The sequence below is a fragment of the Marmota monax genome, unplaced genomic scaffold, assembly GCF_021218885.2.
Source record: "Marmota monax isolate L192 unplaced genomic scaffold, Marmota_monax_Labrador192_F-V1.1 WCK01_AAM20220418_F8-fsc00045, whole genome shotgun sequence".
Lineage (NCBI taxonomy): Eukaryota > Metazoa > Chordata > Mammalia > Rodentia > Sciuridae > Marmota > Marmota monax.
The window spans coordinates 1,194,303-1,221,737 of NW_026692132.1; the positions used below are offsets into that span (position 1 = coordinate 1,194,303).

General features: G+C 40.7%; 1 protein-coding gene across 2 annotated transcripts in view; it reads right to left on the reverse strand.

The window, feature by feature from the left end:
* Positions 1–20,315, reverse strand: part of Ttc12 (tetratricopeptide repeat domain 12) — a 46,967-nt gene extending 26,652 nt beyond the window's left edge. The window contains exons 1-7 of one of the 2 annotated variants that reach the window (XM_046465433.2): positions 20,241–20,315; positions 18,713–18,785; positions 10,912–11,075; positions 10,327–10,348; positions 9,636–9,713; positions 8,321–8,442; positions 3,817–3,876 (exon numbers count right to left, since the gene is read on the reverse strand). In XM_046465433.2, the coding sequence (XP_046321389.1) occupies positions 3,817–3,876; positions 8,321–8,442; positions 9,636–9,713; positions 10,327–10,348; positions 10,912–11,075; positions 18,713–18,770 (504 nt within the window). In that variant the 5' untranslated portion in view covers positions 18,771–18,785; positions 20,241–20,315. Of the gene's footprint in view, positions 1–3,816; positions 3,877–8,320; positions 8,443–9,635; positions 9,714–10,326; positions 10,349–10,911; positions 11,076–18,712; positions 18,786–19,911; positions 20,182–20,240 lie in introns of those variants that run through there. The other variant, XM_046465439.2, reaches the window with a different exon arrangement.
* Between the last annotated feature and the right edge of the window lie 7,120 nt (positions 20,316–27,435).

The following is a 27,435-nucleotide window of genomic DNA, read 5'->3' on the forward strand; positions in this document are numbered from 1 at the left end:
AGAATCATGTAAAACACTTTGATTGGTCTGGTTAGCTGCTGTTGCTGTGGTTACAACAACAGCAATTCATTTCAGAGCAAAAGAGAAGATTTAAAGAAAAGGAGAACAGTAGTAAGAGAGGGAACAAGAATGGCTGAAGAGGCCTGTAGAGCTGCATTTTCATGTCTGTCATTTCCCGACTCACAGGTAAGGGAATGGGAGTAACGATGACAAGAGCACATGGGACTTCTCAGTCCACTCCATGTTCTAGGCACTGAATTGATAGTTCTTGTGATCTCATATAAGCCCTTTAATACCTCAGTGAAGCATGCACAGTTCTATCTTCATTCTACAGATGAGAAAATGAGGGTGGAGAGCTTCATGACCTGGATAGTAAGTGAACAGCTGGAATCTGAAATATGACCATTTATAAACTTGAGACCCAAGAAGGGCTTAAAAAGTATATCAGATCTCCTTTATAAGTGTGCTATAGATAAAAGCATATAGATGCTATAGAAATGCTATTGAAAAAGTTCAGTCAAAGAAAGTCTGGTCTAAAGAGATGTAGTATAAACAGGGTCTGAAAGGAGGTGGGATTTAAAGCAGATCTTGAGTGACTGGAGAAGTGAAGAGAGGAGACAGAAAGAAGGGGTTGAGCAAGGTCTGGAGGTGGGAGAGTCCAGAGGACTTCTGTGGATAGTCCAGCTGAGACTGAGGGGAAGGTGCTGGGTGGAGGGAAGATGGGGCTTGAAGGTGAGCCAGACATGATTCCATATGGAGGCCTTGAGTGCCAAGCCAGAGAAGGGTGAGTCACTGATGGAGGCAGCATGCAGAACTGACCAAAGGAGGGAAAGGCAGGGAGATGAGTGAGGATACCAGACAATCACATGGAATGAGGGCTAATGTCTGAAGTCATGGTGACAATGGGAGTGGAAGGAAGTGCAGAAACCAGAGCTATGTCAAAGAAACACCAGCACCAACTAACTCTAAATGGTAAAGCTAAAGGAGGATGTAAAGTCAAAATTCGGTGTGTGGCTGCCTGGAGAACATGATATATCCTGAGCAGGAGGTCACTGAGGGAAGGTAGAGGGAAGGCTGGCTTCTAGATTTCAATGATGCCAAGACAACTGAATGGACACTTGTAGAAGGTGCCTCTAAGCAGCCCTGGGGCTGGGGGTCAGGGAGAGAATGGTTAAGGAGGCCAGAGAGCCATTGGCAGAGATAATAGCTGTACTCATAAGAGGAGATGAGTTTAGAAAGGCAAAGAGCAGAGCCATGAACTTAAAATTCTTGAAGGGCAAAACTGAGGATGCAGGAAAGAAACATGCAAAGGAAAAATGGGAAATCCAGCACTGAAGCTCATGAGACATGAATGCTCAGCACATTCCCTGGTAGAGCACTGGGGTTACACAGAGGAAGCAAGTGAGCCCCAAGCTCAGGGCCCTGGCCTTATCCTGAGTCACCAAGAAGTGCGTGTAGTTATGACCTTGCCAACTCTGATACCCATGCAAAGGGCCACTGACTTTCTTACTACTGGGCCTTTCTCCTTTGATGGTGTGTCAGCCCTTGCTAGGAGTTTCTTGAGTAAATCTCAGCTTCCCTTTAAAGGAATCCTGCCATCAGAGGAAGACACATTTCATTTATGCAGGAAGTGCTCTACCAAGAAAGGAACAATTCTTACTAATTGAACCAAACTTCACGGCTTTATCTTCCTCCACAAGGGACATCAGTCCTCAAAGATCACATGAGCTTATCTCTACCAACTCAAAGATACCAAAAAATATTAAATTGGCATGAAAGCACTAGTCCTATTAATAATGGAGTGCCAGTGATGATTGCTACTGATATTTTAAAGACTTTCAAAGAAAGTGAAACTTTTTTTGATCTCATGGTTTCATAAGAACTGTCACTAGTTTTTAGAATTTCGTGTGCATCTTTTCCCATACCTCCAAGTGTTTACGAAACCTCTTCAAGTGGGAGCCTTGCTGGGCATTTAACAAGACTGGCTGCTGAGTGTCAGCGTTTTTTAATGTCAGCTCCATTGGGCCTACTTTGCCTTGGTTTCACCATTAATTACACTGTGCTTCAGCTAACATTTGGGAGCAGGCCAGTGTGTTCTCCTGAGTCAGCATGAGGGTATGTTTACCTTTTTAGTCCTTGCAGATAAGAAAAGAGATTCCTGGAGGCCCTCAAGGAGATATTGTTTCTTCCACAGAAGGGAAATGAGATCTACACCCAGGGATTAAGGGGCTTAAAGTTTCAGGAGAAAGACCATTTACAATAGATGGTTATGAGCATGGACTTACAGTAAGACCCCTACTAGCTCTGTGATCCTGCTTAAGTTACTTAATTCATCTCCAAGGCTAAGCTTCCTTGTCAGAAAAATAGGGAAAATAGTGGTATTGAACAGAACAGGACAGGATGTTGTGAGAATGCAGCAAATCACAGGTTTTGCTGTTATTGTTGCAACAACCAAGCAAAACATCCCTGCCTTTCTCTTCCCTTACAGAATGGTGGTTAAAAAAAAGAAATCATGATCAATCAAGGTGACAAAGTAGGTTAGAGGATCTATGCTAGATGTGCAAAGATTTGATATTATTACTTGATATTATTATTCAGCTTTGGGCAACCAACCCTCACACCTTAAAGAACCTCCACAATGCAACAGGGCAATGCTTACCATACACTATATCTCCTAAGAGATAAAGAAACCAGATTCTCCAGATGTCGATTTTGGAGGAGATCCTGCATGTTTTATGAACTATCATAGGCAAAGGTGAATTTCTAGCTCATCCCTGTTTCTCTCGCTTCCCCCTCAATAAAAAATAAATAGATGGAGCCAGTAGGTTGCTATGGACTGTACTCATGGTATAGGCCATGATCATTAGACTAGGCTCGGTGTACTGTTCCAAGGAGTTAAATTCTATGGGATATACCTGGTATATTCTCCCACCTCCTCAATTTTCCTTGATTCTAAGTTGTTTAAAATAATACTGTTATATTAAAACAAAAAGAAAATTTTTATGGAGTGCCATGCAAAATTCCCAAGGATGAAAAAGAAATTCCATGTTTCTTGTTTGTAGACCCTCCAGGGGCTCAAGTTCATTCTCCTCTGTTTTAGAACTTCTGTGCATAAATTTGAAAAGTGCTAGTTTGGTTATTTAATTAAAGCCACCTGTGACAGAGTAACAGGAATATAGATAAGGGGCTATTTAAATATTTAGTCATCTAAAATAACTTGTCCAAGAAATGATCATGCGGTTTTAGGGAATCAAAGGGAATCAAACAGAACATTCCTTACTTCTCTGTACCTTTGATTATTTTGGCAGATTTCAGAGGGAACACCATGTACAGCCTGAGGCTTGACTGAAGTTAAACAATAAGTATTCTTCTGATTATTCCTCTACAAAGACAGCATGCTATAGTTCTAAATTATTAGGGCTGGAGGGGAAATGCACAAGCTGATGAGGAAGAATGGCAATACTGCAGAAACAAGCTTCAGGGCTCCAGAGAGGTGTCATTGCCACCAAGGCATGGGGCAAAGCATCTGATGACACAATAGGAAAGAAAGAGCTGCCACAGTATAAAACCTTAAAAAACCAATAACGATGTGGCTTCTCTGGAGTGCTTAATAGGAACCAGGTACTTCACGTGCATTATCAGGACCCTGGCAACAATTCTATTCTATCCCACCTGATAGGTCAGGAAACTGAGGCTTTGTCTGCAGAGCCTTTCCCAGCATCATACACTGGCAGCTCCCTTCTACCCATTTCAGGACTAAGACATCTGGCCCAGCAAGCCTGACACTATCACAGGGGAATGGAAATATTCTCTTACCTTCAGAGCCCAGTCACAATCCCCCAGTGCCTTCTGGTAATCTCCAAGTTTTATATAAGCCTGTAATGAAACAAAGAGCTGACACTCACACACAACTCTGCATTACACAGTCTTTAGTCAACATAGAAGGAGAAGGGTGGTGAGGAGTGATTGCTGTCCCCTGAATCAGGAAGATCCCATCAGAAAACACTGGGCAAGCAAGGAGTTTGTTACAAGGACTAACTGCAAGGCGAGGGCAGGGCTCAGGGGAACCGGCAAGGGATGTTACAGAACCTGGGCTAGCAGTGAGCAGCCATCACCACAGCTGGAACTGGGGAGGCAGAAAGAGGGAGCGATGTGGAAAACAGGAGAGAACATCCGTGTGAAACGAAGTGCCTGACGTGAGCCGAGACCTTTGCTGGAGCTAAAAGCCAGAATAAGTATCCCAGTCTCACTCTCCTCCTTCCTTCTGATCTCACTGGTTGAATCTAAATGGAAACAAAAGGGCTGGGAAGCCAAGGTACCAGTCTACGTGGGCCAACCCCCATGTCACAGAGCAGAGCAGAGAAGGATGGAGAGGCACAAACAGAAAATGTCCAGCACAATAACCACAGCTGCAAAGGAAGAGCTAGATTCTGGAGGCTACCCTGTTTGTGAATGTTCCAGAAAGACACCAAATAATAAAGGGAATCAAAAAGGCAGAACATAACAAGTGTTGGAAATGACATGAAAAAACTGGAACAGCTTGGAGGAATGTAAAATGCTGCAGTCACTTTGGAAAAGTGTGGCAGTTCCTCAGGTGGTTAACTGTAAAGTTACCAAATGATTTTGCAATTTCACCTGTAATTAGATTATAAGAAGACTGTAAACATAAATCCACATAAAAACTTGTACTCAAATGCTCATAGCAGAACAATTGGTAATAGTCAAAAAGTACAAAGAGTCCAAATGTTTATGAACTTATGGATAAACAAAAATATTGTAGAAAAATATACAATGGAAAAATAATTCAGCAATGGAAAAGAATAAAGAACTGATATACCCAATGGCTTGGGAGGCTGAGGCAAGAGTATCACAAGTCCAAAGCCAGGCTCAGCAAAAGTGAGGTGCTAAGCAACTCAGTGAGACCCTGTCTCTAAATAAAATACAAAATAGGACTGGGGATATGTCTCAGTGGTTGAGTGCCCCTGAGTGCAATCCCTGGTACTTCTCCCTCACCAAAAAAAAAAAAAGAACTGATACATACTACAATGTGAATGAACTCTGAGAATTTTTTATTAAGGGAAAGCAGTCACAAAAGGATAAACATATGATTCCATTTATATGAAATATCCAGAGTAGGCAAATGTACAGAGATAGAAAGTAGATTAGTGGTTGCCTAGGGCTGGGGACCAGGAGGAGATTGGGAAGAGTAGAGAGTGACAGCTAAAGAGAGTGGAATTTCTTCTGAAGATACGAAAATGTTTAAGCATTGATTGCACAACTCTGTGTTTATACTAAAAGCCAGTAACTGTACACTTCAAATGGATGAATTATGTGGTATGTGAATTATATCTCAGTAATGCTGTTACCAAAAATTAATAAGGAAAACATTCTGCTCTGTCCTTATGAACCTATCCAAAAGGAAGAAATATAGGAAACAGGCTGATATTTAATAGCCCAGTACCATGAACCCTCAGTAGAAGTGTCTGGAAACTCTTTTGGAATTTTCTGAAATTGGAGAAAATCTTGACATTCAAGAATTAACTTAGAATTTGAATGAACTTAAACTAAACCAACTTGAGGATTTAAATCAGTTAAAGTTTCCAGAACTAGGGGCAAATAAAAAAATGAAAGACTGTTTAAAGATAAGCATAATGACTACTATAAGCTCTCTACTAATTACTGGACACAGTAAGTGGCCAATAAATTCTTACTGAGAAGCACTACAAAGATTAGAGTTCCCCAAGAAGTAACAATGATCACCTCATGTAAGAAAGGAAAACTAAGCATCTGGAGGATAAGTAGATTTTCTAGGGTCCCATCAGTCACCAGTAATAGAGCCAACACAAGTAGGCTTCTTCATGATCAAAACTGTGCCAAGGCACCGCAACATTCTTAACAATAAGATGAGATAGTTACATGAACAGGCCAATTACAGGGTCAGTGCTGGAACTCATGGGTGAATCTAAGCTCTCAGCCAAAGTGAGGAAGGAGCAGGGAACAGTCAGTTAATGAATCTCTGCAGTGTGGCTCCCTGCCACAAAACAGAAGCTGCAGTGCTGTTCCTTCATTATCTCGGGCTCTGTACTAACTGAAGAAGACAACCCTTTAAGCTGCCTGCTCTATAAAACACCATCCTTTCCTCTGGGTCTTAGGTTGCATTTGAAAGCCAGAGGATGTGAGGAAGAACTTAGCATCCTTCTAGACAACTGTAGCCATGACTCTATGACACTGATTAAGGATACATGCAGACCCTGAAAAAGTCTTCCAGGGCTTCAACAATTTTACCACACAGCTTTTTACTTTTTGTCCTTTTTTCTTTTCTTTTTTTTTAAGGCTTGGATTCAACACCCTGTAACTTTTCCATTCTCTTTTGCTTTTCCACATTTAAGAAGAACTACTTTTGCCAAATGGCAATTAAACTCTAGATTTATCTAAATTACCCCAGCAATCTATTGATCATAACATTTGCTTCAGGAGAAAAATAAAGAGATAAAAGGGTAGGTTTTTTTTCTTTAGCAAGCAACATTCAATTCACAGGGTCCTTATTAAGTGTTTTCTAGCCCTGCATGCAAACAGGGGAGGAATTTTAAAAATAGTCAATGGTTCAAATGATGCCTAACACTAGGCAACACATTTTGTGTTTGTCTCTGAATAAGCTTTCTCTTCGGGAAAGCTGGGAGAAATTACTTTCCCAAAGCTTTTCATTGCATTTACTTAAATTTATCCACATTCACTCCTAATGTGATTCTTCAGAATTAATCAAAAAACTGTTTAAAACTGAGTACAGTAAAAAAATGTAACTAATTTAGATGAATTAGGGAAATCCGATTAGACATAAGTCTGAATTATATAACATTTTAAAAACAATTCAATTTTATTGCTTTTGAATCACTTCAGAGCAACAAGACTGAACAAGCACCAGTAGGTAGATGTTTTTAGGGGCCAAATTGGTGATAAACAAGAAGGAAATGTAATTATTATACTAATTGCTTACATTTAAATGATTCTTCTGAATCATCAACAGAAGCTTAATTCCTTAAATGGTCTTATTATGCTTCCAATGTTATGTAACTCAATCAGAATTTAGGGAATGTCCATTATAAATAGAGCACTGTGGGGAAAGATATAGCAGTTTTTGCCCTCAAAAGATTCACATTTATAGTCTAGTTAGGGTGATAGGGTGATAAAATGTAAACTGCCAAATCGGCTTCAGGCTACCTTATTTATCAGTTCACTTCCTTTAACAAGTTTTCTCCACAAATGGAGGTAGATAAATGACACCTCAACTCTAGTGCGATGTATTCAAACCGCTAAACTAATGAGGTTACATCGTCACTCCCTAGACTCTGGCTTCCCAATGTCCTGTTTCTTGCTTTCCATACTCTTCCTCAATACACCCCAACCAGACATTTAATCTTGAGTTACAGAGATTGTCAATGACAGGGACTCTGCTGCACACTCTTCCTCTGGAGAAAGATGTGGTATCCAGTTCACCTCACACAGGTCCTTGCTGACAGGTCCTAACAATCAGACAATCATGCCATGAATCTGCCAGTTTTTCAGGCCTGACCAAGGAGACCTCTACCCCATAAAAACTCAACTACTTTTCAATGATGGGGTCACAGGTGACATTCTTGTTTCAACTAAGAGCTATCAGCTTTGTCCTGTAATTAAGTAGCAGGAAATGAACACCTGTGATGGTTTTTACCTGGTGTTCCAAGTGACTGTGAACCCCTATGATACAAATCTGAGATGAAAGGGATTTTAGAAAATCCAAATTTCTGAAAAACTGGCTCTATTTCCATCAGCTACCTAGTTTACTTCAGTCACAGGATTTCAATCTTAAAGAGGGATGGATATGATGAATAAGACAGTCACAAAGGAGTAGCTTTTAGGAGTTAAGATTATCACCAAAACAGGAGGCCAGTGGAATTGAGTGGTGGCAGAATGACAAGGTCTCACAGGTTATTACATTCTACTGGTTTTCTCCTTTATCCACATAGGAAAGCGCCTGGTCATCCTCAGGGATGTGCTGGGGAGGATGTACTCTGTGGAAGGAGCTGATGCCATGATGCTATATAGTTCCTCCCAGTCCTCCTCCTCCAGTGACCTCCCATCAGGAACTTAAAAGTAGATTGTGGTGTGAATACTGTGGAAACTGGTACACTCCACATACAAATCAAGGGCCAGCTGGTAAACAGTTGGTTTACCTGTTAGGCTGGTAAAGCCTAAAAAATATCTAGTTTTGTCTTCAACTTGTTTTTCAAGTTCAGGGACAACCATTCTCTAAGAACCCTGGGTAAATCCGCAGCTCACTGACCTGGGCTCGGTTGGTGTACAGCACTTTCATGTCCTTCAGCTTCTCCAAGCCCTGGCTGTAGTGCAGGATTGCCGTCTCATAGTCACCTTTGACAAAGGCTTCATTCCCCTCTTCTTTCAGGGCTATGAAAATAACAGTCATACAACTGAGCTCTCACTGTACATTAGAAAATTCTTCCCTGATTTTTCCAATTCCACTTGAAGATCTTAGCTGCCATTGACCCAAATGGCAATTAACTCTTTTCTCTCTGCATGTATTTCAGGACTATCTTCTTTGTTTTCTTTCTTTTTTTTTTTTTGTAAGACTTTTAAGTAGCTTCTTAAAGAAAGTGACTCTTTTTGCATCAAGGCTCAGAACCACTCCAATACTGTCACAGAGACCAATGTCTCATAAACGGGGTCCCATAGTTAGTGTTCTAACAAATATGGACTCATGCAGATCCGCAGCACACAGACCACTGGCGACATAAGAAACTGTGCCGCAGTCTGGCTGGGCACCAAATAACTGAGCCACCACACAGCCTTGTAGATTCAAAGAGCAACTCTTTATTCCCGAACTCTCACCGATACTCTGCACGCACATTCTGGGAAAATACACTCCCTCCACCGGGCTCTGCATACCAATTTTCTCAGAACCCCGGAAGAACTCAACGGGAACTCCAAAAAGCGGGTGCCTGAGACAGCAGGATACGCCCTAATCCCAGCAGGATCCACCCTAAACCTGGAGCTGCCCTATTCCAGCAGGATCTACCCTAAACCCGGAGCCACCTTAATCCCTGAGCAGGGTCACCTTTCAACCCAAAAATGCCATGCGTCATTCCTACTTGGCTATGGCTCTCAGCAAAACTGAAAGCACCTGTTGGCATAGGTCTCTCACCCCCAACACATGACATGTGTCTTTCTTATCCTTTATTTCTCCCTTCCTTTCTCACAATTCTGTTTTCTCATTTCATTTTTCTTTCTGACTTCTTCGTCTACACCTCATACATAATACACATCTCAGGCTACTGGTGGAGCCACTCCCTTCCCTCCCTACTTTCCAAGCACTCTTCAGGAATCTGATCCCCTAAGCCCATATGCTTTAGGAGGTGGGCTGACTGCGGAGGGCGACTAAGGCTGTGTCCTACTAGTTGTGCCTTGATGCAGGAGCAGAGAACAGACCCCCAATGACTTCCGCCTGGACAGATCCCACTGCCACAGGCCCATGATGAACCCACTGCCTGGGACTTTTAATATCCTCAAACATCATAACAGACTCTCGCATGCTCTTTACAGCATGAATCGTTCAGCAATGAAAAGTAAAGACTGATAATTACCATCTGCTAAGACTTTGTTTTCCCTTCTTCTCTTGGCTCGCTTCTTCGCATCCTTCTCCACAGATGCCAAGAAGGCCTCTGATGGCAGAGTAATTTCAAACAGCCAAAAGAAAAACCCAAATAGTATAATCAGTTCTTTAACTCAAATGCCAAAAAGAGTTACTTTAGAGTTTTACAGCCACACTTCTCATGCACACACACGTAGGCACAGGCACACACATGCACACATACGGTTCTGAGGCAGCTAAAATGACATTTTTCTTAATTTGACATTAAATGGTAATCTGCGTGATGTATTATTATACATGATGGCTATGACTATGCTTCAAATTTGAATTATGTCTTTTAAAAGATTTTTTTCTTTGAAGAGAGACATTTTTTTTTGTTCCATTTAGCATAATGAGCTGTGGAGCTGAGCAAGACAGAAAATATCTGAATTCCCTAAGAGTAAATTGGATGATGTATAATAACTGAAGTCAGTTTACAGAAGACTGGTCAGGAGAAAATACAGAAAAGCGTCTGAGCACTTTTCCCTCTGACCACTAGTACCAGAATTGTGTGATCAGTGGATTTTGTTCATTGGTTATTTGTAAGCCTAAAAGCTATAATTTAAAGGTCTAGAAGTTATAATCAATAAAAAAAATGATCCTAAACAAATAATACTCATTGGGAAAAGAGATGCTGTTCTTACCTGGGCTTAATTCATCTGCATTCTGTAAGACACAGGCGTTCATAAAAACAAAGAAACAAATTTCAAAAACCACTCTCTGATTTATAGGTATACAAACCAAGAAGGCAAATAGATTATAAATGAGGAGACAAGTCATTTCCTTTAACCACTAATATGGAAAGGTCCAAAATTTAGGGAGCTTGCTTTAAATTAGGAGATCTGGTTGTGGGTGCAGTTGTTATGGGGTTGAGTTTGGAAAAGCAAGGGTATCCAGGTTAAGGGACTCCATCTGTGGCTGCATGAGTTAGAAATATGAATTAGTAGAATTTATTACTTTAACAGTACAGCTTAAATATGGCATACATGCTCAGGGGGTAGAGGCCAAACTCTCATTACAACAAACACAAAGGTTGTTTATAGATGATCCAGAAAGATGAAGGGGGCAAAATATCAAGAGTTTATACTTCCTTATGGAAAATGAGTCTGGTGAATCTAAGGAATAAGAGAGTATTTCAGCTTCACCAGATAGCTTGAAATTAAATGACTGCCTCAATGCAGGTCTTCCTGCTGTACCTACTTATATAAGTCTGCAATAGAAAAAGAAACCTCTGCAGGAGCTTGTGGAGGACTGATCGTCGTCTTGTTCAAGGTGGTCTTGCACCCGTCCTCCTCTTGGTGTTCCTCCAGGAGCAGTAGTCTCTTCTCTGTCTCGAGGACAGCTTTCTGTTGAACAACTGGGTCATCAGAATTCATCTCCTGAATTAAAGTGGCTAGAGGAGAAATCAGATGTGAATCAATCAAAAGAGGTCTTCAAAAGGAAAGACTCCATTCATTAGAAGGACAGTGTATAAAATTAATGGGGGGGAACTTAAAGAAGGAAAATAAGGCAATGAGAAACAAAACAGAGCAATTAGAACCAATATGAAACAATTCAGAACAGGATTTGTTTTGCATGGAAAAGGCTACAAAAGAATTTAACTCTGGGCTTCAAGGAATAGTTTTAAGCCGTTAGTGAATTCAACAATAATTTTTGGAGAGCTTATTCAGAGTTAGATATTGTGCTGAATGCTGCAGATAACTATGATAAATAAAAATATCCTGTTTTAAAAGAACTTATAATCTTGTGTGGGAGTAAGGTACAGGCAGCTCTGAGATCACAAAACAATTTTCATAGTACTGCCTCCAAACTCAGATTCCACAGTCCGCCCCTTGGCAGCCATCCTGCCCTCCCATCTCACTTAAGCCACACAAAGTTCCAACTCTAGATGAATCCAAGGATCCACCTTTCTCAGCCTTTATTCGGGATGCTGGGTACTTATAGAGAAAGAAATGCCTGGGAAAACTGGTCTTAACTCCATTGGACCTTCAGTGATGGCCATCAATCCTACTAGCAAGGCATTCTACTATTCCCCAAGGACTTTCAAGCTTTTTGCAATTAAAACACCACTATCCCAAACAGATGATCCTACTAATTTACTCAGAGAGGGAAGGGCTGACATCAGAAAGAAACTCTTTCAACAACTTCCTGTCATCAAAACTATAAAACTGCCTACATCTACACCCATCCATTCTTCCTACCACAAGTAAAAGGTGTCCCTCCTCCCCAGTGAGGTTTATCACTCATCTTGTGCTCAGGATCCCACCATCCTGATCCCATTCCATCCTGTTTAACATAAACAGGAACCCTGCATCACCAATTAATTATTCCATCTCGTCAATATTTCCAACCCAGTCAATCAGCTTCCCCCTAAAGATGTTTTACACACTTTAACTCCCCCAACCCCCCTGTCTCCTCTGTACATGAATAATTTCTTAAAGGTATTTTCTCATTACCATTTCTTCATTTCCCACTAACTTTCCAAGGAAAGTTACTTCAAATTTTAGTTGTAAAATACTTTAAATATTCATAAAATGAGGTACTTTTTTCCATACCATCTATCAGTTCATATATATCCTTTCTCCAGCATGTTTTACTGTCTAATATTTGTACCATTGAGTTTTTGCTGTATAACAGACCATCCTGAAATTTACTGACTGAAAAACACCATTTGTCTAGCTTTATTTAGTTTCCAATTCTCTGGGTCAGTCATTTGAATTGGACTTAGCTGCTAGTTCTCCGAGTTTCAGCTGGGCTCACGTTTCAGTTATCAGTCATCTAAGTTGCTCTGCTTGGGAAAGTTGTCTGGCTTTGGCTGGAGCAATAGGAACATTTAGGGAAAGGGTATCTCATCCCAGCAGGGGTAGCCAAGAAAGCAAGCCCCAATGTTTGTGCTTTTAGGTTTCTGTTTGTGTCATGTTTGTAAACATCACTTTGGCTAAACAAGTCACATGGCCAATCCAGGACTCCACCCTTGATAGGAAGAAGAGAATTCATGACCATTTCCCCAATCCATCAGAGGATCTGATATGTGTGTGTTTATACTTTTTAATAAACAACTTTATAGAATGTGCATTCTTCTGCTACCTACTTTATCTCTTAATATGCTTTAGAGATTTGTTCTTGGTGCATTTGGCTCCAGGTAATTCACTTTAATCATTGTATGTACCATACTTGATCCACTCTTATTAACATATCCAGGTTACTTTTTGCTACAGCAAATAAATACAGCATACCTGTATGCATACATTACCTTGTGCACATGTTATAGATTAAGATATAGCTACACCAATTTTTATTCCTACAGCAATGTACAAAAAAGTCTTCCCATTCCTCCACATTTTTGTCAAAGCTTGCTAATATCAAACATTCACATTGTTGTCACTCCGGTGGATGGGAAAGGTATCTCATTAATTTGCATTTTGCTGAATATGACTGGGATTAAGTCTCTTATTGATTTGCAGACCATTTGGACAGCAGCTTCTGTGAAGTATCTGTTCTTGTCTTTGGCCAATTTTTTTTACTGGTCATTTATCCCTTTTGTATGTCTTTATATGATTCCTTGATATCTTCTAAACTGGTTACCATGGATTTGTAAACATTGTCTCCTTTAGTATGAACTGTGTTTTCATTTGTTTGTTTGAAACTTTTGTCAAAGAGATTTCCTTTTAATTTTAATGTTATATACACCAATCTTTTGTGATTTATGCCTTTTGTGCCATTAAGGTTACAAATGTGGTCTCTTCTTTCTAAAGGCTTATTTTTCCGGTTAATGTTTGTGATCCACCTGGAGTTGATTTCTGTGTAACATGGGAGCATCTGTGGAGGCTCCTGTTCTCTCCACTGATTGTGTCTTGTCCTTGTCAGCCTGCTGTCAATCTGCTCTAGGCTCTTCATTCCTTTCCACTGGACTGCTTGTTTTTCCAACCCTAAACCTCCATGCTATAATTACTGTAGTTTTATAATAATCTTGAATTTTGGCTAGGAAGAGTTCTCCCTCTTTTTTGTCCTATAGAAATTTCTTAATTTTTCTTGATCTTTATTCTTCCATATGAACTGTGGAATCACCTTATTGAATTTTAGCACAAACCACTTTAGGGATGTTCTCAATTGTATTGACTAGATGAAATAATTTGAGAACCAAATGGATCTTCCCATTCATGATTTTAAAAAGTCTCCATTTATATGGATATTATTTTGTCTTTTACTTAAAATTTTTATTAACTAAACTCCACATTTTATTCTAATTTCATTGGTTTCTCTTTACTGTCTTTTTCAGTTTCAGGATCTCATCCACATACCATACTACATTCAGTCATTCAGCTTCTCGGGGCCATCACAATTTCTCAAACTTTCCTTGTTCTTGATGACCTTGATAGTTTCAGAAGTGCTAACCAGGCATTTTGTACAGTGTCATCAATTTGGGTTTATCTGACATGTTTCTCATGGGTAGTCTAGGATTACAGTTGTGGGAAGGAAGACCAAAGCACACCATATCAAGGGTACATGCTATTAACATGATTTATCATGTTAACCTGGATTACTTATTTAATACTGTTTGCTTATCAGCTCTTTTCCATTGTAAAGTTATTTTTCCATATTCCTTGTCAGACTGTGTTCTTTAGAAGCAAGCCACTTAATGTATCTCATTTGTATGTATGAGGTGGGAAGTCTTGCTCCACCTCATTAAAGAAGGATATCTACATAAATTATTTGGAATTCATCAGAATGAAAGATTTGTCTTACTTGTTTACTTATTTATTTATTCAATTATATATACCAGTATGAACTCATGGAATTTATTTTATACTTTGGATGATAACCAAATACAATGTTGATTTTGTTACTCAAATTGTTCTAGCTTTTACCACCGGGATCTGTTGCAATTAAATTTTGTAATTTTGTAATTTTCTCCACAGAGACCTTGCATATATTTTGATAGGTTTATTTTGGCATTAGAACTAAAGTCTTGCTTGAAACCAAAAATTTAAAAATAGAACTAGTATATGATCCATAAATCTTATTTTTGGAAATGTATCCAAAAGAATTAAAATTAGTATGTTGGGAATCTACATTCCATATTCATTGCTGTATTGTTCCCAGTAGCCAAGATATAGAATCACTCCAACTGTCCACCAACAGATAAACAGAAAATGTGAAGTGTAGGTCTGTGTATACTATTAAGCCTTAAAAAGGAAGAATCTTGTAATTTAGGACAACATGGTTAGAACTGAAATCACAATGTTAAAGGAAGTAAGCTGACACAGAAAGTCAAGAACTGTATGATCTTACTTATATGTAGGATCCAAAAAAGTTGAATTCAGAAGCAGAGTAAAATGGTGTTGGGTTGGGGATGTGGCTCAAGTGGTAGCACGCTCGCCTGGCATGTGCAGGGTGCTGGGTTCGATCCTCAGCACCACATAAAAATAAAATAAAGATTTTTTTTAAAATGGTGTTTGTCAGAGGCTGGGGGTGGAAAGAACAGGAAGATATTGGTCAAATGGTACAAAATTTCAGTCAGACAGGAGAATGTTTTGCAGCTCTACCGTTCAGCGTGCCTACTATGGTTGATAACAATATACTATATATCTTAAAACTGCTAAGGGAATAGTTCTTTGGTGCTCTCACCGAGAAAAAATAGTAAGTATATGAAGTGATGAATAGGTTAAATTAGCTTGCCTTAATCACTTTACAACATATGCATACATCAAAAAAGGGGTGGGAGGGGAAAGGAGGAGGCATGGAGTTAGAAATGATGGTGGAGTGAGATGAACATCATTACCCTAAGTACATGTATGAAAACACGAATGGTTCGAATATACTTTGTGTACAACCAGAGATATGAAAAATTGTGCTCTATATGTGTAATATGAATTGTAATACATTCTGCTGTCATATATAACAAGTTAGAATTAAAAAATTTTAAAAAACACCATACTGTACATCATAAAAATAAATAATTTTGTTATTTAATCCTTATATAAAACTGAAAAAAATTAAGTATGGCCTTGGCTTTAAAGTCTTTTGTCTGATATTAATATTCAACATCTATTTTGAATAGCACTTTCCAATTCTCAAGGTTTAACTTTTCTGTGTTCTTAAGTTCAGACATGCCTCTCCCAGGCTCAGAAGAAAAAAGAGCCAATTGTTCTCTGAACATCTTTCCTAAGAGATCTTACTCATCAAACCTAATATGTCCATCTTCTTTCCTCATAAGTCTGTTCAAATGCCCCTATCTCGGCAAATAGCCCAATCTCCACCTGCCATTCAAGTCTCTGAACTCACCTCTGAGTCTTCGTTCTCCCTTACCCCAAAAGCCATTGGACGCCAAAGCTTGTTTGAATATAACTTCTGAATATGTCTCAAATTTGTCTATTATGTCCATTCCTACTGCCATCACTCCCAGGGCAGCCATTATCTCTTCTCCTACAGTACTGTAATGGCCTCCTCACATCTCTCGTATGTTTCCTTCTCCACTCCAGTTCACATTCCACACCACGGCTGAAGAGCATTTTCTAAGGCATAAATCTGATCATGCTTCGGTTCTAAGCAACCCCTTTAAAGGCTGCCCATTGCTTTTGGTAAACACAAATTCCTTATAACAACTTTCAAGTTCTTCCTTATCTGGCATCTCCTCACTTCCTTATCTGGCTCTCTTCTCTCTGGTCACATGGGACTTTCCATTCCTTCCCTTTCTAAGAAGCACCACACTCTGTCTGCAGCTCCCAGCTTCCCTGCCTTCTTATTTCCCATCTGGAAGACTCTTGTCCTCTCCCCAATGGCCAACTCCAACTTGTTCTTCAGTTATTTCACTTCTTCAGGCAAACCTTATTTTACCACTGCTATGGACTGAATTGTGTCTTCCTCCCCAAGCCCACCCTCCCAAAAAAATTATGATGAGGCCCTAAATCCGGATGTAACTATATTTGGACAAAGGGCTTAAAGATGTGATTCAATTAGGTTAAAAGGTAGGGCCATTATCCAATATGACTGTTGTCGTTGTAAGAACATGCACAAAGAGATAATTATGCAAATCCCAGCAAGTAAAGCTGTCCACAAGCCAAAGAAAGAGGACTCAGGAGAGACCAACCTGCTAACATTTTGTTCTTGGAGTTCCAGTTTCCAGAACAGTGAAAAAAAAAAAAAATATAATTCTGTTGTATAAGCCATGCTGTCTATGTACTTTCTTACAACAGCCCTAGAAAACTAACGTGATCCCCCAAATTGTGATCCTCTCTCTCTTGTACTTTGCATGCCTTTCTTTTTGTCATATATCATCTCAAAATTTCTTACTGTTTTTCTCACTGAACTATAGATATAAAAAAGGAAAATAATTTTTTACTGTACCCTATAGTGTTTAGCAATACTCAACATAGTGGAAGCCCAAGAAATAAATGTATAGAATCTGTACTTGTAGCTCTATGTTTAAATTTGTTCTAAATGAAATAAAATGAGAAATTCAGTTCATCAGTCATATTAGCCACATTTCAGATCTTCACTAGTCACATGTGGCTAGTTTGTTTACCACAGTGGAAAGCGCAGATTATCAGACGTTTCTATCATCATAGAAAGTTCTAGTGAATGATACTAGTATAAATGATTCCCGAATGAATTCTCAGTACGAATAAAAGTTAAGACAGGTAAAAAAGGAAGGGAAAGCAGAGGAAATGCTGCTGCTTAAGTGTGAGGTAGGAAGAGATGAGAGAGGTAAGAAAAGGTCATGTGAGGACTGAGGTCCTGATGGGAGTTTGGAATTTATTTTGACTGCAAAGGAATCCAAGCAGAGAAGTGTCTGGCCCACATTTGCATTTTAGATACATTACTCTGTGGGAAGTAAGCTGATGGCAGAAACAACAATTAGGGAGTTGTTGAAAGTCTGCTGAGAGGAATGGCACAAAGAGAGGGCTGGAGAGGATGGTGCTGGGCAGAGAAACCAAAGGTCAAGGCTGATTGGAGGTGAGTTGAGAGGGTTAGATTTCTAGGGGGAGGGGGAGTTAAGAAAGGCAGGGTTTATTGGGAAGGAAGAGAGCAGAGGATAAAAGGGATGATGATTCAATTCTGGACACATTAAGGCTGGGGTATTTTGGGGACACAGTGGATGTGGCAGTTGACCATAGAAGTCCAGGCTCTGAAAAGAAGCCTGGGTAGCAATTTAGATGCAGGAGTCACCAGCAAGCAGGTGGAGTTAAATCCATGTGAAGAGGCAGGTGAGCACTGGGCCAGGGCCAGAACTCATGGACCAGTGTTCAAGGATGAGCAGAGGAGCAGTCCATGAGGACATAAAGAACATACCAGTATGTATCAGTTTGAGATTACCCAAACTACTTTAAAAACATTTTATTCTTTGTACCCATACAATCCACTGGAAACAGCACTTTATAGTATTTCTATTTACTATGTCAGGTTGTTTTCTTGTTGGCTTGTTTGTTTCTAGCATGGAACAAGTTCCCTGAAATCTCAAGAGGAACTGTCTGGCTTAGAATATTGAATGCAACGTGTGGGATCAGAGTACGCTTTTTTTGAGGTCCCTTCTTCATGTTGCAGAAGGGTCTTCTTGCCAAGAGGGGAAGAGAAGAGGATAATGATCATAAGTCATCCAGGTCCTTTGATGGACTCTGAGGGAAAGCCTTTCATTTTGCATCTGCAGCTCAAGAGCAGAAATGGCTCTACTCTAAAACAGAAGGGCTCCCAGACTGATCAATGGTCTCCTTGAAGGGACAGCCAGGCTCACTGGTGATGAGAAAAGAGCAGCTCCTCTTGACGAAAGGGAACAAAATATGGAGGAGAGCTGTCAGCCTGAATTCTAATCGGAAGGTTAACAGCTTCTATGCTACCAATTAACAGCAGAAAATACCGCTTGAGGCTATAATATAAATTTCTCAATATTTTTTCTGTTTAACTTCAATTACATTTTTTTTCTTTAAATCATAAATCTGTCAGACAACCCAGGAACTAACATAATCATTTCTCTTTAGCCACACCACCTCTCCAAAGCAAAATTTAATTTGTATATGATTTACTGTTACTTACTGATTTCATCCACATTTTTTAGAAATTTCTGCAAATCTTTCTCTTGATCATCAGCCATTGTAGACCAGAATCCCTAAGGGAGGCAGGATAAATGATGAAATTAATAAAACACTAAACAGAACTGTCAGGTTTATTAGCCTTCTAAAACCAAGAGCCAAGTGATTATTGTTTAGGACATATTTGTGTTTATAAATAAATGTCATGAATAACAGCAGGGTGATCCATTTCACTCTGACTGCTGTTTAAGTCCAAGGGATACTCATTTGTGACAATACTTCAGAAAGCTGCCAGCTGCCTTTGCTAGAAAAACTGCTCTGCAAATAATTACTCTAAAGCCAACAGCAACCACTGTGATTGAGGGACCTGGGGAGAAGGAGATCAGGAGAGCAGGTAATAGGACACCAGGGATAGAGGGCACTAATTCCTGCTTTTGGTCAGAAAAGACCCAGAGTCAGAAGCTTGGACCTAGTGGTGTAACAGGTAACCAGAGATGGGACAATGTGCATTTCAATGTCCACACTTAATGATTCTGGCTTTTTCCGGGAATGAAGCTTTTTTCAGGGAGTGAATCCTTGCCTGCAGGATTCGAACCTGATGCCACATTGCACCAGCATCTCTTCTCAAATCCTCTCCAAGGTACTTTAGATTTACTACCCCACCTTTGGTTTTGAGTGGGAAGGCAGCACGGTGTGCTCAGTGGTAACCAAAGGTTCATCTGCACACCTATAAAAATCTTCTGAAGCTTGTAGATTCCTCAGAATTAACCACAGAGATTCTCAGTCAGTAAACCTGGAATAGGGCCCAGGTACTTTAAATACACTCCAGGTAGTTAATTTTGATTCACAGGTTTAGTGCGGTAGTAGTGTAAGAAACCTACAATTGCAAATTAGGACTTTGCCAAGAACAAGCTGTGTTATTTGCTCTGAGTCCAAGTCCTTATCTCCACAAGTTACAAGTTGTATAATCTTGGCTAATGCCACAACTCCTCAGAGCCTCAGAGTCCTCCTCTGAGCTACAGACAGTAGTATAAATCTGGGGGTCATCTTGGGGATTAGTATAGCACCAGATGCACAATGGGTGACAAGTGTGAGGCCCTTATCTGTTCTTCCCAGCTCAAATATTTAACTCTATCAGAACGGAGGAAGTGCGACGTGAATTAACCTGCCCAAGGGTAAAAGGTCAGAAGACAGGCTCGGCACCTCGTGCACCAACCCCTCGGATCCGGCGCAAGGGTCCAAAGACGCACGCTGTCTGGCCCTTTCCACCTTCCCCAGGATGAGCACAGGGCGACGGTAAAAGCGTTGCGCGCTCCTGCATCAACCAACTGGGCCTGCGCTCCCGCGCTCGCGTCCCGTTGCCTGGCAACCGTTCCCCAGCGTTCACCGACGCTGTGCCCTCCACGGAGGTCCCAGCCGCGGCTGTTGCCGTCCTAGCCGCTGAGGCCCAATCTGGCTGCCTCCACTCGGCTCTGAGAGCCAAGCCAGCCCCGGTGCCAGGAGAGACCCCGAGCCCACCCCACTGCACTGACCTGCGGCGCCCAGAGTTGGACAGGAAATGGCGGTTACTGGCGGATATGGACTGTCCTCGACGGCGGCGAGGAGTGGCCAGGGGCGGGGTCAAGGGCGGGGCTTGGACCGGCGCTCAAGTTCCTAGCCGGCTGCCTAGTTCAAAGCCAAGTTGGGGGCTCGGTGAAGGAAACTCTCGCGCGAGTAGGAGAAAGGAGCAAAGGGCTAGTCTCTAAAGTTGCGCCAGGTCCTCGCCTTGTTTCCTTATGAGGACAGGGGTCTCAATCCCATTGGTTGACCCACAGGGTTTAAGTCTACAGTGTTCTTGGGAGAGACTTGTCTTGGGTATGAATAAATTTTGTTTATTGATAAATGTATGGGGTTTTGGCTCAGTGGTAAAGCATTTGCCTCATACATGTGAGGTACTGGGTTCCATCCTGGGCATCATATGACCTTCAGATAGTTGTGTAATCTCTTTGATCCTCAGTTTTTTCATCTATAAAATGGAGAAATGACACTTTCTCATAACGTTTATAGCTAAAGAGCTGGAGCCTCATGCTAAGGAATTAGTGGTAATGAACATCCAGGGAATCATAGGCTTAAGATGTAGAAAGAGATAATGGACACATACATTCCAGAGTGTATTGTTGAAACAAAAATTCAACATATAAGGTTACTATGGTAGAAAAGCAGGTTTGGGGGAAATTTAGGTTTGATGCTTAGAATCACTTGGGACTTCCTGACAATACAAAAATCAGTTTGATAGGGATTAGGAGTCTGTAGGGTGGAAGTTGCTAGGACAGAGGAGCTCAGACATGGTTGGTTAGATCCTATCCAACACTGGTCCCAAGCAAGACTGGCTTATAGCCTAGGTTCCATAGCATGCGTACCTGAACACTATGGAGATCAGAAGGACTTTTTGAAGTCTGGCAAAGCATTTGTACACATGCAGTCCAGCTGGAGTACCTCCCAATGGTATATGGCATGAAGGGCCGAGGTATTCTTTTTTGACTACACAGTGGTCTTTAGCACATCAGCTGCAGCTGGAGATAATGGGACTGGTTATCCACAGCACAGCTGCTCCAAGAGACCAATGTGCCTCTTAAGTAACAGAGAGTGGCAATGCTTGCCAGGAACAAAGTCATTGGTAAGCACTGGTCAGATATACTCTGGGTAATTCCAGAAAGATACGAGATGCTTAGAGCATGTGGTAATTGATGGAGACAAGAACCAGTGACATTTTGGTTATTACTATTTATAGTAATCCATCTTCCTCTCAGGCTTGTGAGGCTTTGAGTGCACAAAAGCATAGTCTCCAACTTCAAGGTGTTTCTTGTCACTATGGAGCTAATAGTTCCAAACCACTTTCTTCCTTTTTTGATGCTCTTTACATCAAACTCTTTACCTGGGTTCCAGAGGGACCAGCCCACTCTGATTATACCATACAACCTATTCAGCCATAATCATTCATCAAATGTGGATGTCTACAGTATGTCAATATCAGGGAATTTCGTAGGGTGCACTTGACAAAAATCATCACATACTGAGTGGTTAAGAGCAGGGACTTTGAAACCAGTCTGCTTGGGTTCAAATCTCATCTCTCAACTTATTAGCATTTATTTAAAATGTTAAGTATATGCCATGTGCCTTTGATTGTTCCAGGTAGTAGATGGTTTTTTTTTGCTTCTCTTTTACTGTACTACTACTACTACCACTACTAGGCATGTGACCTTTGTTAAGTTCTTTAATCTCTGTGCCTTTGTTTCTCTACCTGTAAAATGGGGTTGTTATAACCATCTCATAGGATTGTTGTGAGAGATACAAGAGTTAATGCAGGTAATGTGCTTAGAACAACCCCCAGAGCATTATCAAAACCCAGTAAACATTACTATCACTACTACTACTATGGTTAGTATGCAGTAGACTGGTGCCTCTGAATCTTGGTTGTGTGTAGGAGTTGTCTGGGGATCTTGTTAGCATGCAGTCTGAGTCTACAGGCCTGGGGACTGAGATTCTGCAGTGATAGCCCTCTGTGGACTGTGGGCCATGCTGAGAAGCAAGTGCAGAGAGTTTGTTAAAAGTTGGGAATGTGGTAGAGCACAAGTGCTACTTAGTCACCAGAATTATCAACCAAGGGGGTTAAAGGTCAACAAACAATCACTTAAATTCTCATTGTGATTAGCATTATAAGAGGAGTAGAAAGTGAAAGTAGCAAAGGATGTTAGGAAAGTTTATTCTGAAACCTTGGAAGTCTTTGATGATGCCTGGAGAGGTGAGTGGGCTCTGGGCAGTCCAAGAGGAGATGGAAGCAGTGAGAACAGCACAGGCAGTCAGGAGGGAGCCTGGCATGGACAAAGAACCCACAGAGGCCGCTGCTCAAGAAGTTAAGAGACAAGTGATGCAAGCCAAAGCAGGAACAGGCCAGGCAGTCCAAGGCCAGCAAGACAACTCCATGATCATGAGAACCCAGGCTCCTAGCCTGTGGCTTTCTCTCTTCAACATACAGCCCCAAATGGCTGGTCTAGCTCTTACCATTGTGTCCACATTCCAACCAGCAGGAAAAGGAAAATCACACAAAAAAAGAAAATACTCTTCTAGCATACTTCCCAAAAGTAGTACCACCAGTTTCATTTATATCTAATGGCCACAACTTAGTGATGCATAAGAAAAACTGGAGAATACAGTTTATTCCAGGTACCTTGTGCCTTGCTAAAAGTGGGTGGATCTGAACAAGAGGAGAAAAAATATTAAAGGACAATTATCAGTTTACTCAACCTCTATACTTAGATAACTCACAGGCATTTGGAACTGAATATGGTGAATCTGAACTCATCTTTTCCCAAACCTGGTTCTCCTTTTTCCAAGGCTGCCCATGGCAGTCAGGATAAAGACCCAAAACCTTCATGTGGATTTCAGAGGCCCTCACAGGACCAGGGGGCTCACAGTCCAAAGAGGAAGACAGATGCACCAATGAGTTACTGCAGAACTGTGCCAGGAGGGTGGAAATGGCCGAGTGCCTAGGGAAGGGAGAGGAAATAGTGTTGGGCAAGGCCCCTTCGGAAGAGGAATTTTCATGGTTAACATAGAGGCTGGGAGAGAGGGGAGGATGCCAGGCAGAGGGGAGTTTAGAGACAGGAAATGTGATATGTGAGAAAACAGAAAAGTTTAAGGCAGGCATGATGAGAGATGAACCAGAGATTAGGGAAACAGCAGAAGTATCAAGGAGGGTCATCATAGGAAGGCTGATGCACCAGAATGTGACAAGACAAGAGGGATGACACGTGTTACATGGACAGGAGGCATGCAAAAGAAGGGGCCAAAGTGTGTGCTCCTAGGTCCAGCTGGAATACCACCAGATCCCTGGGCCTGTGGCTTCTTCAAAGTCCCTTCCGTCTCATAACTTCTGCATGAATCTATCCAATCCACACCCTACTTCAGACCCTGAACCCCATGGGAAACCAGATTATCAGTTTCTTAAAAGTAGAGATTTTACTTTATTTTGTCTTTGTATGTTTAGCTCTTGACACTTAGAGGAAGCTCAAGTATAAGCTATTCTAGATGGAAAAGGAATAAGAGTGTTGGCAGTTTCTCAGCCTCAAGCTTCCCAGGGTGGTCCATCTTGGAGGACAAGCACTGTTACAATCACAAAACACTTTTAGGGATAAATCTTGCACTTTACAGATCACTTAAAAATGTAGAAAGTTCTAGTAAATCTAGGACAGTGACGAAGCTGTCCACAAAGAATCTAATTTTCCTTATCAACTGAAATTCAGTTAATAACTTTGGCTTCAAATCTTAGGGAGGGAGGGAGGGAGCCAAAGGAGTTCAGCCCTGTCTCTTTTGGCCCTTTTTCAGTTACATGGTAAGATCTCTGTGGCCTTGTGACTTGCTTTGGTCAATGCAGTGTACAACAAAGTGAAGCGGGCAGAAGCCTTTAGGACCAGAGTCTGACTTAGCCTTATGTGTCCCTTCCTGCTGACCAGAAGATGGTAGAGGCCTCAGTCTCTGAGAAAGGATACGTGAAGTGTTGGGTATGCTTTCATGGATGTGTAGAATGAGTGAGCAATGAACCTTTATTGTTATTATACATAAAAATGTTGGGCTCATTTGTTATTGCAGCATAACACAGCCCATCATGTCTAATACTGCTGCTCTGACCACCTGCCCTTCAGTTGCTACAATGATGAAATATCTAGTGTCCTTGTTCATGAGTCTGTGTAGATGATGATCATTGTTATTTCCCTTTTAAGTGTCAATGTCTGTGTGTTTTCATCTATGTTCAAACATGTAGAGGGAAATGAACTTTTAAGTGTTGATGACTTGTGTTTCAAATACATTTCTTCTAGGGAAACTCTAATGAATCATAATTTTACAACATCTAACTTCCACCAAATCTAAGTCCATTGTGTGTACCTAAGTTTTGCTTTTTCTTTCTGTCCTCAATAAGAATTGGAAACTTGGTCACCTTCCACTCTATAGTAACTCTGAGACATGTTGGTTATTATAAGCCATTTCTCTTAGTCTGCTCTCTCTTTTGTAAACAATTCTAACTCTTTACTTTTTCTCATCAACTGTATTTGATAAGCTAAGAACAGGAATTTTAAAATTTTGTTTCCCCAAGAACAAATGCATGACGAATAAAGTTCCCCTATTTATGCCAGTTGAGAGTATAGACAAGGTCCACCTGACTCTGGGAGCCAGATGACCAAGATGTCCCCTCAGACAGATCCCCTCATTATGGCTTCCGGGACTGAAATTCAGTTGATAACTTTGGCTTCAAATCTTAGGGAGGGAGGGAGGGAGCCAAAGGAGTTCAACCCTGTCTCTTTCTGCCCTAAAGAGAATTCAAAAATTATGTTTGATTCCCCTAAACATATGTCCTTTCATTAAAAAAAAAAGGTAGTTAAAATCCTTGCCTCTTAGACTCTCACTTTGCTCTTTCCATTCTCCCCTTATAGTATGTGAAGGAATAATTTCAAGACTAAGTCACACACAGTGAGTGAGTGTGTCTATAGAGGGAAGAGTCTTCCTTCAGACTTCAGAATGATTATTAGCCATAGTCATAGTAGTAGTCATGAAAGTAACTAACTCTCACTGCACTGCTGCATGCCAAGAATTACGCTCAATCCTGTTCATGTGTTATTTGATGTAAATCTCCCAATAGCCCCTACAAGGTCTTATTCCCATTTCATTGTCAAGAAAATGCAGCCAGGGAGGTTAAGTGACTTGTTAGAGGCTGAGCCAAGATATGAGCCCTGGTCTGTCCCCTTGAAGCTCATGCCACCCCAGCTCAGTGCACCACCTCCCATACACTCCCTTCCTGGAAAAGCCCTGTTGCAAACACCTGAGGCCACTGGTCACCCAGGAGTCTCAGCCCTAGCTCGGCCTTGTTGATGCATAAACCTTGCACAGGATGCTGTGTGCTTCACAGGCTGGTCTACCTTCCAGAAGTGATGGATACATCTTTCCTGTAGCATATCTCCCACTCCATTAAGAAAGCAGGGTAAATCCAACCACCTCCATCTTTAGAGACTTTCTGTGAATTGTGAGATTAATGTCTGAAAAGGAAGGGAAGTGGCTGCTTCAGTGCCAGGTGCACACAGTGCCTCCCTGCTCTGCCTAGAGTGGAGCAGCACTGCCCCCATGTGGACTGAATGGTTCTGCCTCTGCAGCCACCGTAGCAGGGAAAGTCCAGGATACTGTCAGCAGTCAGCTGTGCTTCAGTTACTACTAGGTGCCATGTACTTGGCAAGCCTCTTTCTATGGCTGCTACTGCTGCTGAGACTGCTTTTCTGGATAGTGAATTAAATAACATCAACAGTTTGGCCTCTAGAAATGTTTAACATTGACTCATCATTTACTGGGGTACTTATTCATCTAAGAGTGATGTATACTACTCCGAAATTATTGTAAAGACACAGTAGCTTTGTACAGTAGGGATTTCCTTGCCTCCAATGTTTGGGAGACAAAAGGCATACAGGGAATTTCAAGGCTCTATAGTTACTTACTGTCCTGATATGAGCCTCATCTCGATTGCTGGGAAAGTTTGTAGATAGTATATTTTTAACAAATACCTTTGCATCTTTTTATATCAACAGTTTAATACTCTATTAAAAACATATTATAGAAATTTAGAAAATAGAGAAAAAAAGAAAATCATCACGGTTGCTTTACCTGCACACTGCTATTAATATTTCGATGTATTGCCTTTTCAGACATTTCTATGCATATTTTTGCAATGCCCTAACATTGCAAAAAATGATTTATTGGTATAGCACAATATCATAATCATAGGGTCTACTGACATATTTTGTCCTGACCCTTTTCCTAGGGACTTTAAATGGATCTCATGATGCCACATCACAAGCTCAGGAGGTGGTGTTTTTATCCTCCTTTTAACAGAGAAGGTAGTTGGAGGCTCAGCGGGGATGCCTACAGGTCTTGCCTCTCAAAGTCCATACCATTATTTTTGCCTGTACCTGCATTGTTTTTGATACTGTTATTTAATATCTGCATGACAATTCCTTTATTTGTGTACTCTGTGTCATTTGACTACTTGTTACCAACTTTAGATCTTTAGTTTCATTCAATATGTTTTGTTCCTGTAAATTTTGCTGCAATAAGTATCTTTAAGTATAACTTTTTATGTATGTTGGATTATTAAGGTAGCTTTTCATGAGTGAGCTTCTTAGTTAAGATTTTGATCTTTATGGATGTTAATATTTCCAAATTGCTTCTTAATAGGTTTGCAAAAATTTGCATGATAGCCAATAGTGTGCATGGTTGCCACATCCAATATTGTCACCAGCACTATTCAATTTTTTTTTTCAAATACAAAATGTGATAAATGGTTTGATAAATGCACCTGTGATACATTTTTTTTTTGCATTCTGTTTTTTCATTCTATTCACTGTCAGAGAAACTGGAACTCTGTCTAATTCTCTTTCCCTTTCTGGTACATTCCAACTCTTCTAGAACCACAGTGAAGAACAGCCTCTTGTCTTATGTGACTCTTCCTTCCTCAATTGCATCTCCTTTTTCAGAGTCCTAAACACCTCTTCCATCCAGGATTCTTAAACTAGGGGTTTTTAATCTAGGACTGGGGACCCTCCCAAGGGTCAATGGATAGAATTCATGGGGTCTGTGTTTACTTGATTGGGGAAAATTATAAGTTTATTTTTACAAATATGTCACTGAAATTTAGCACTCATTTCATTG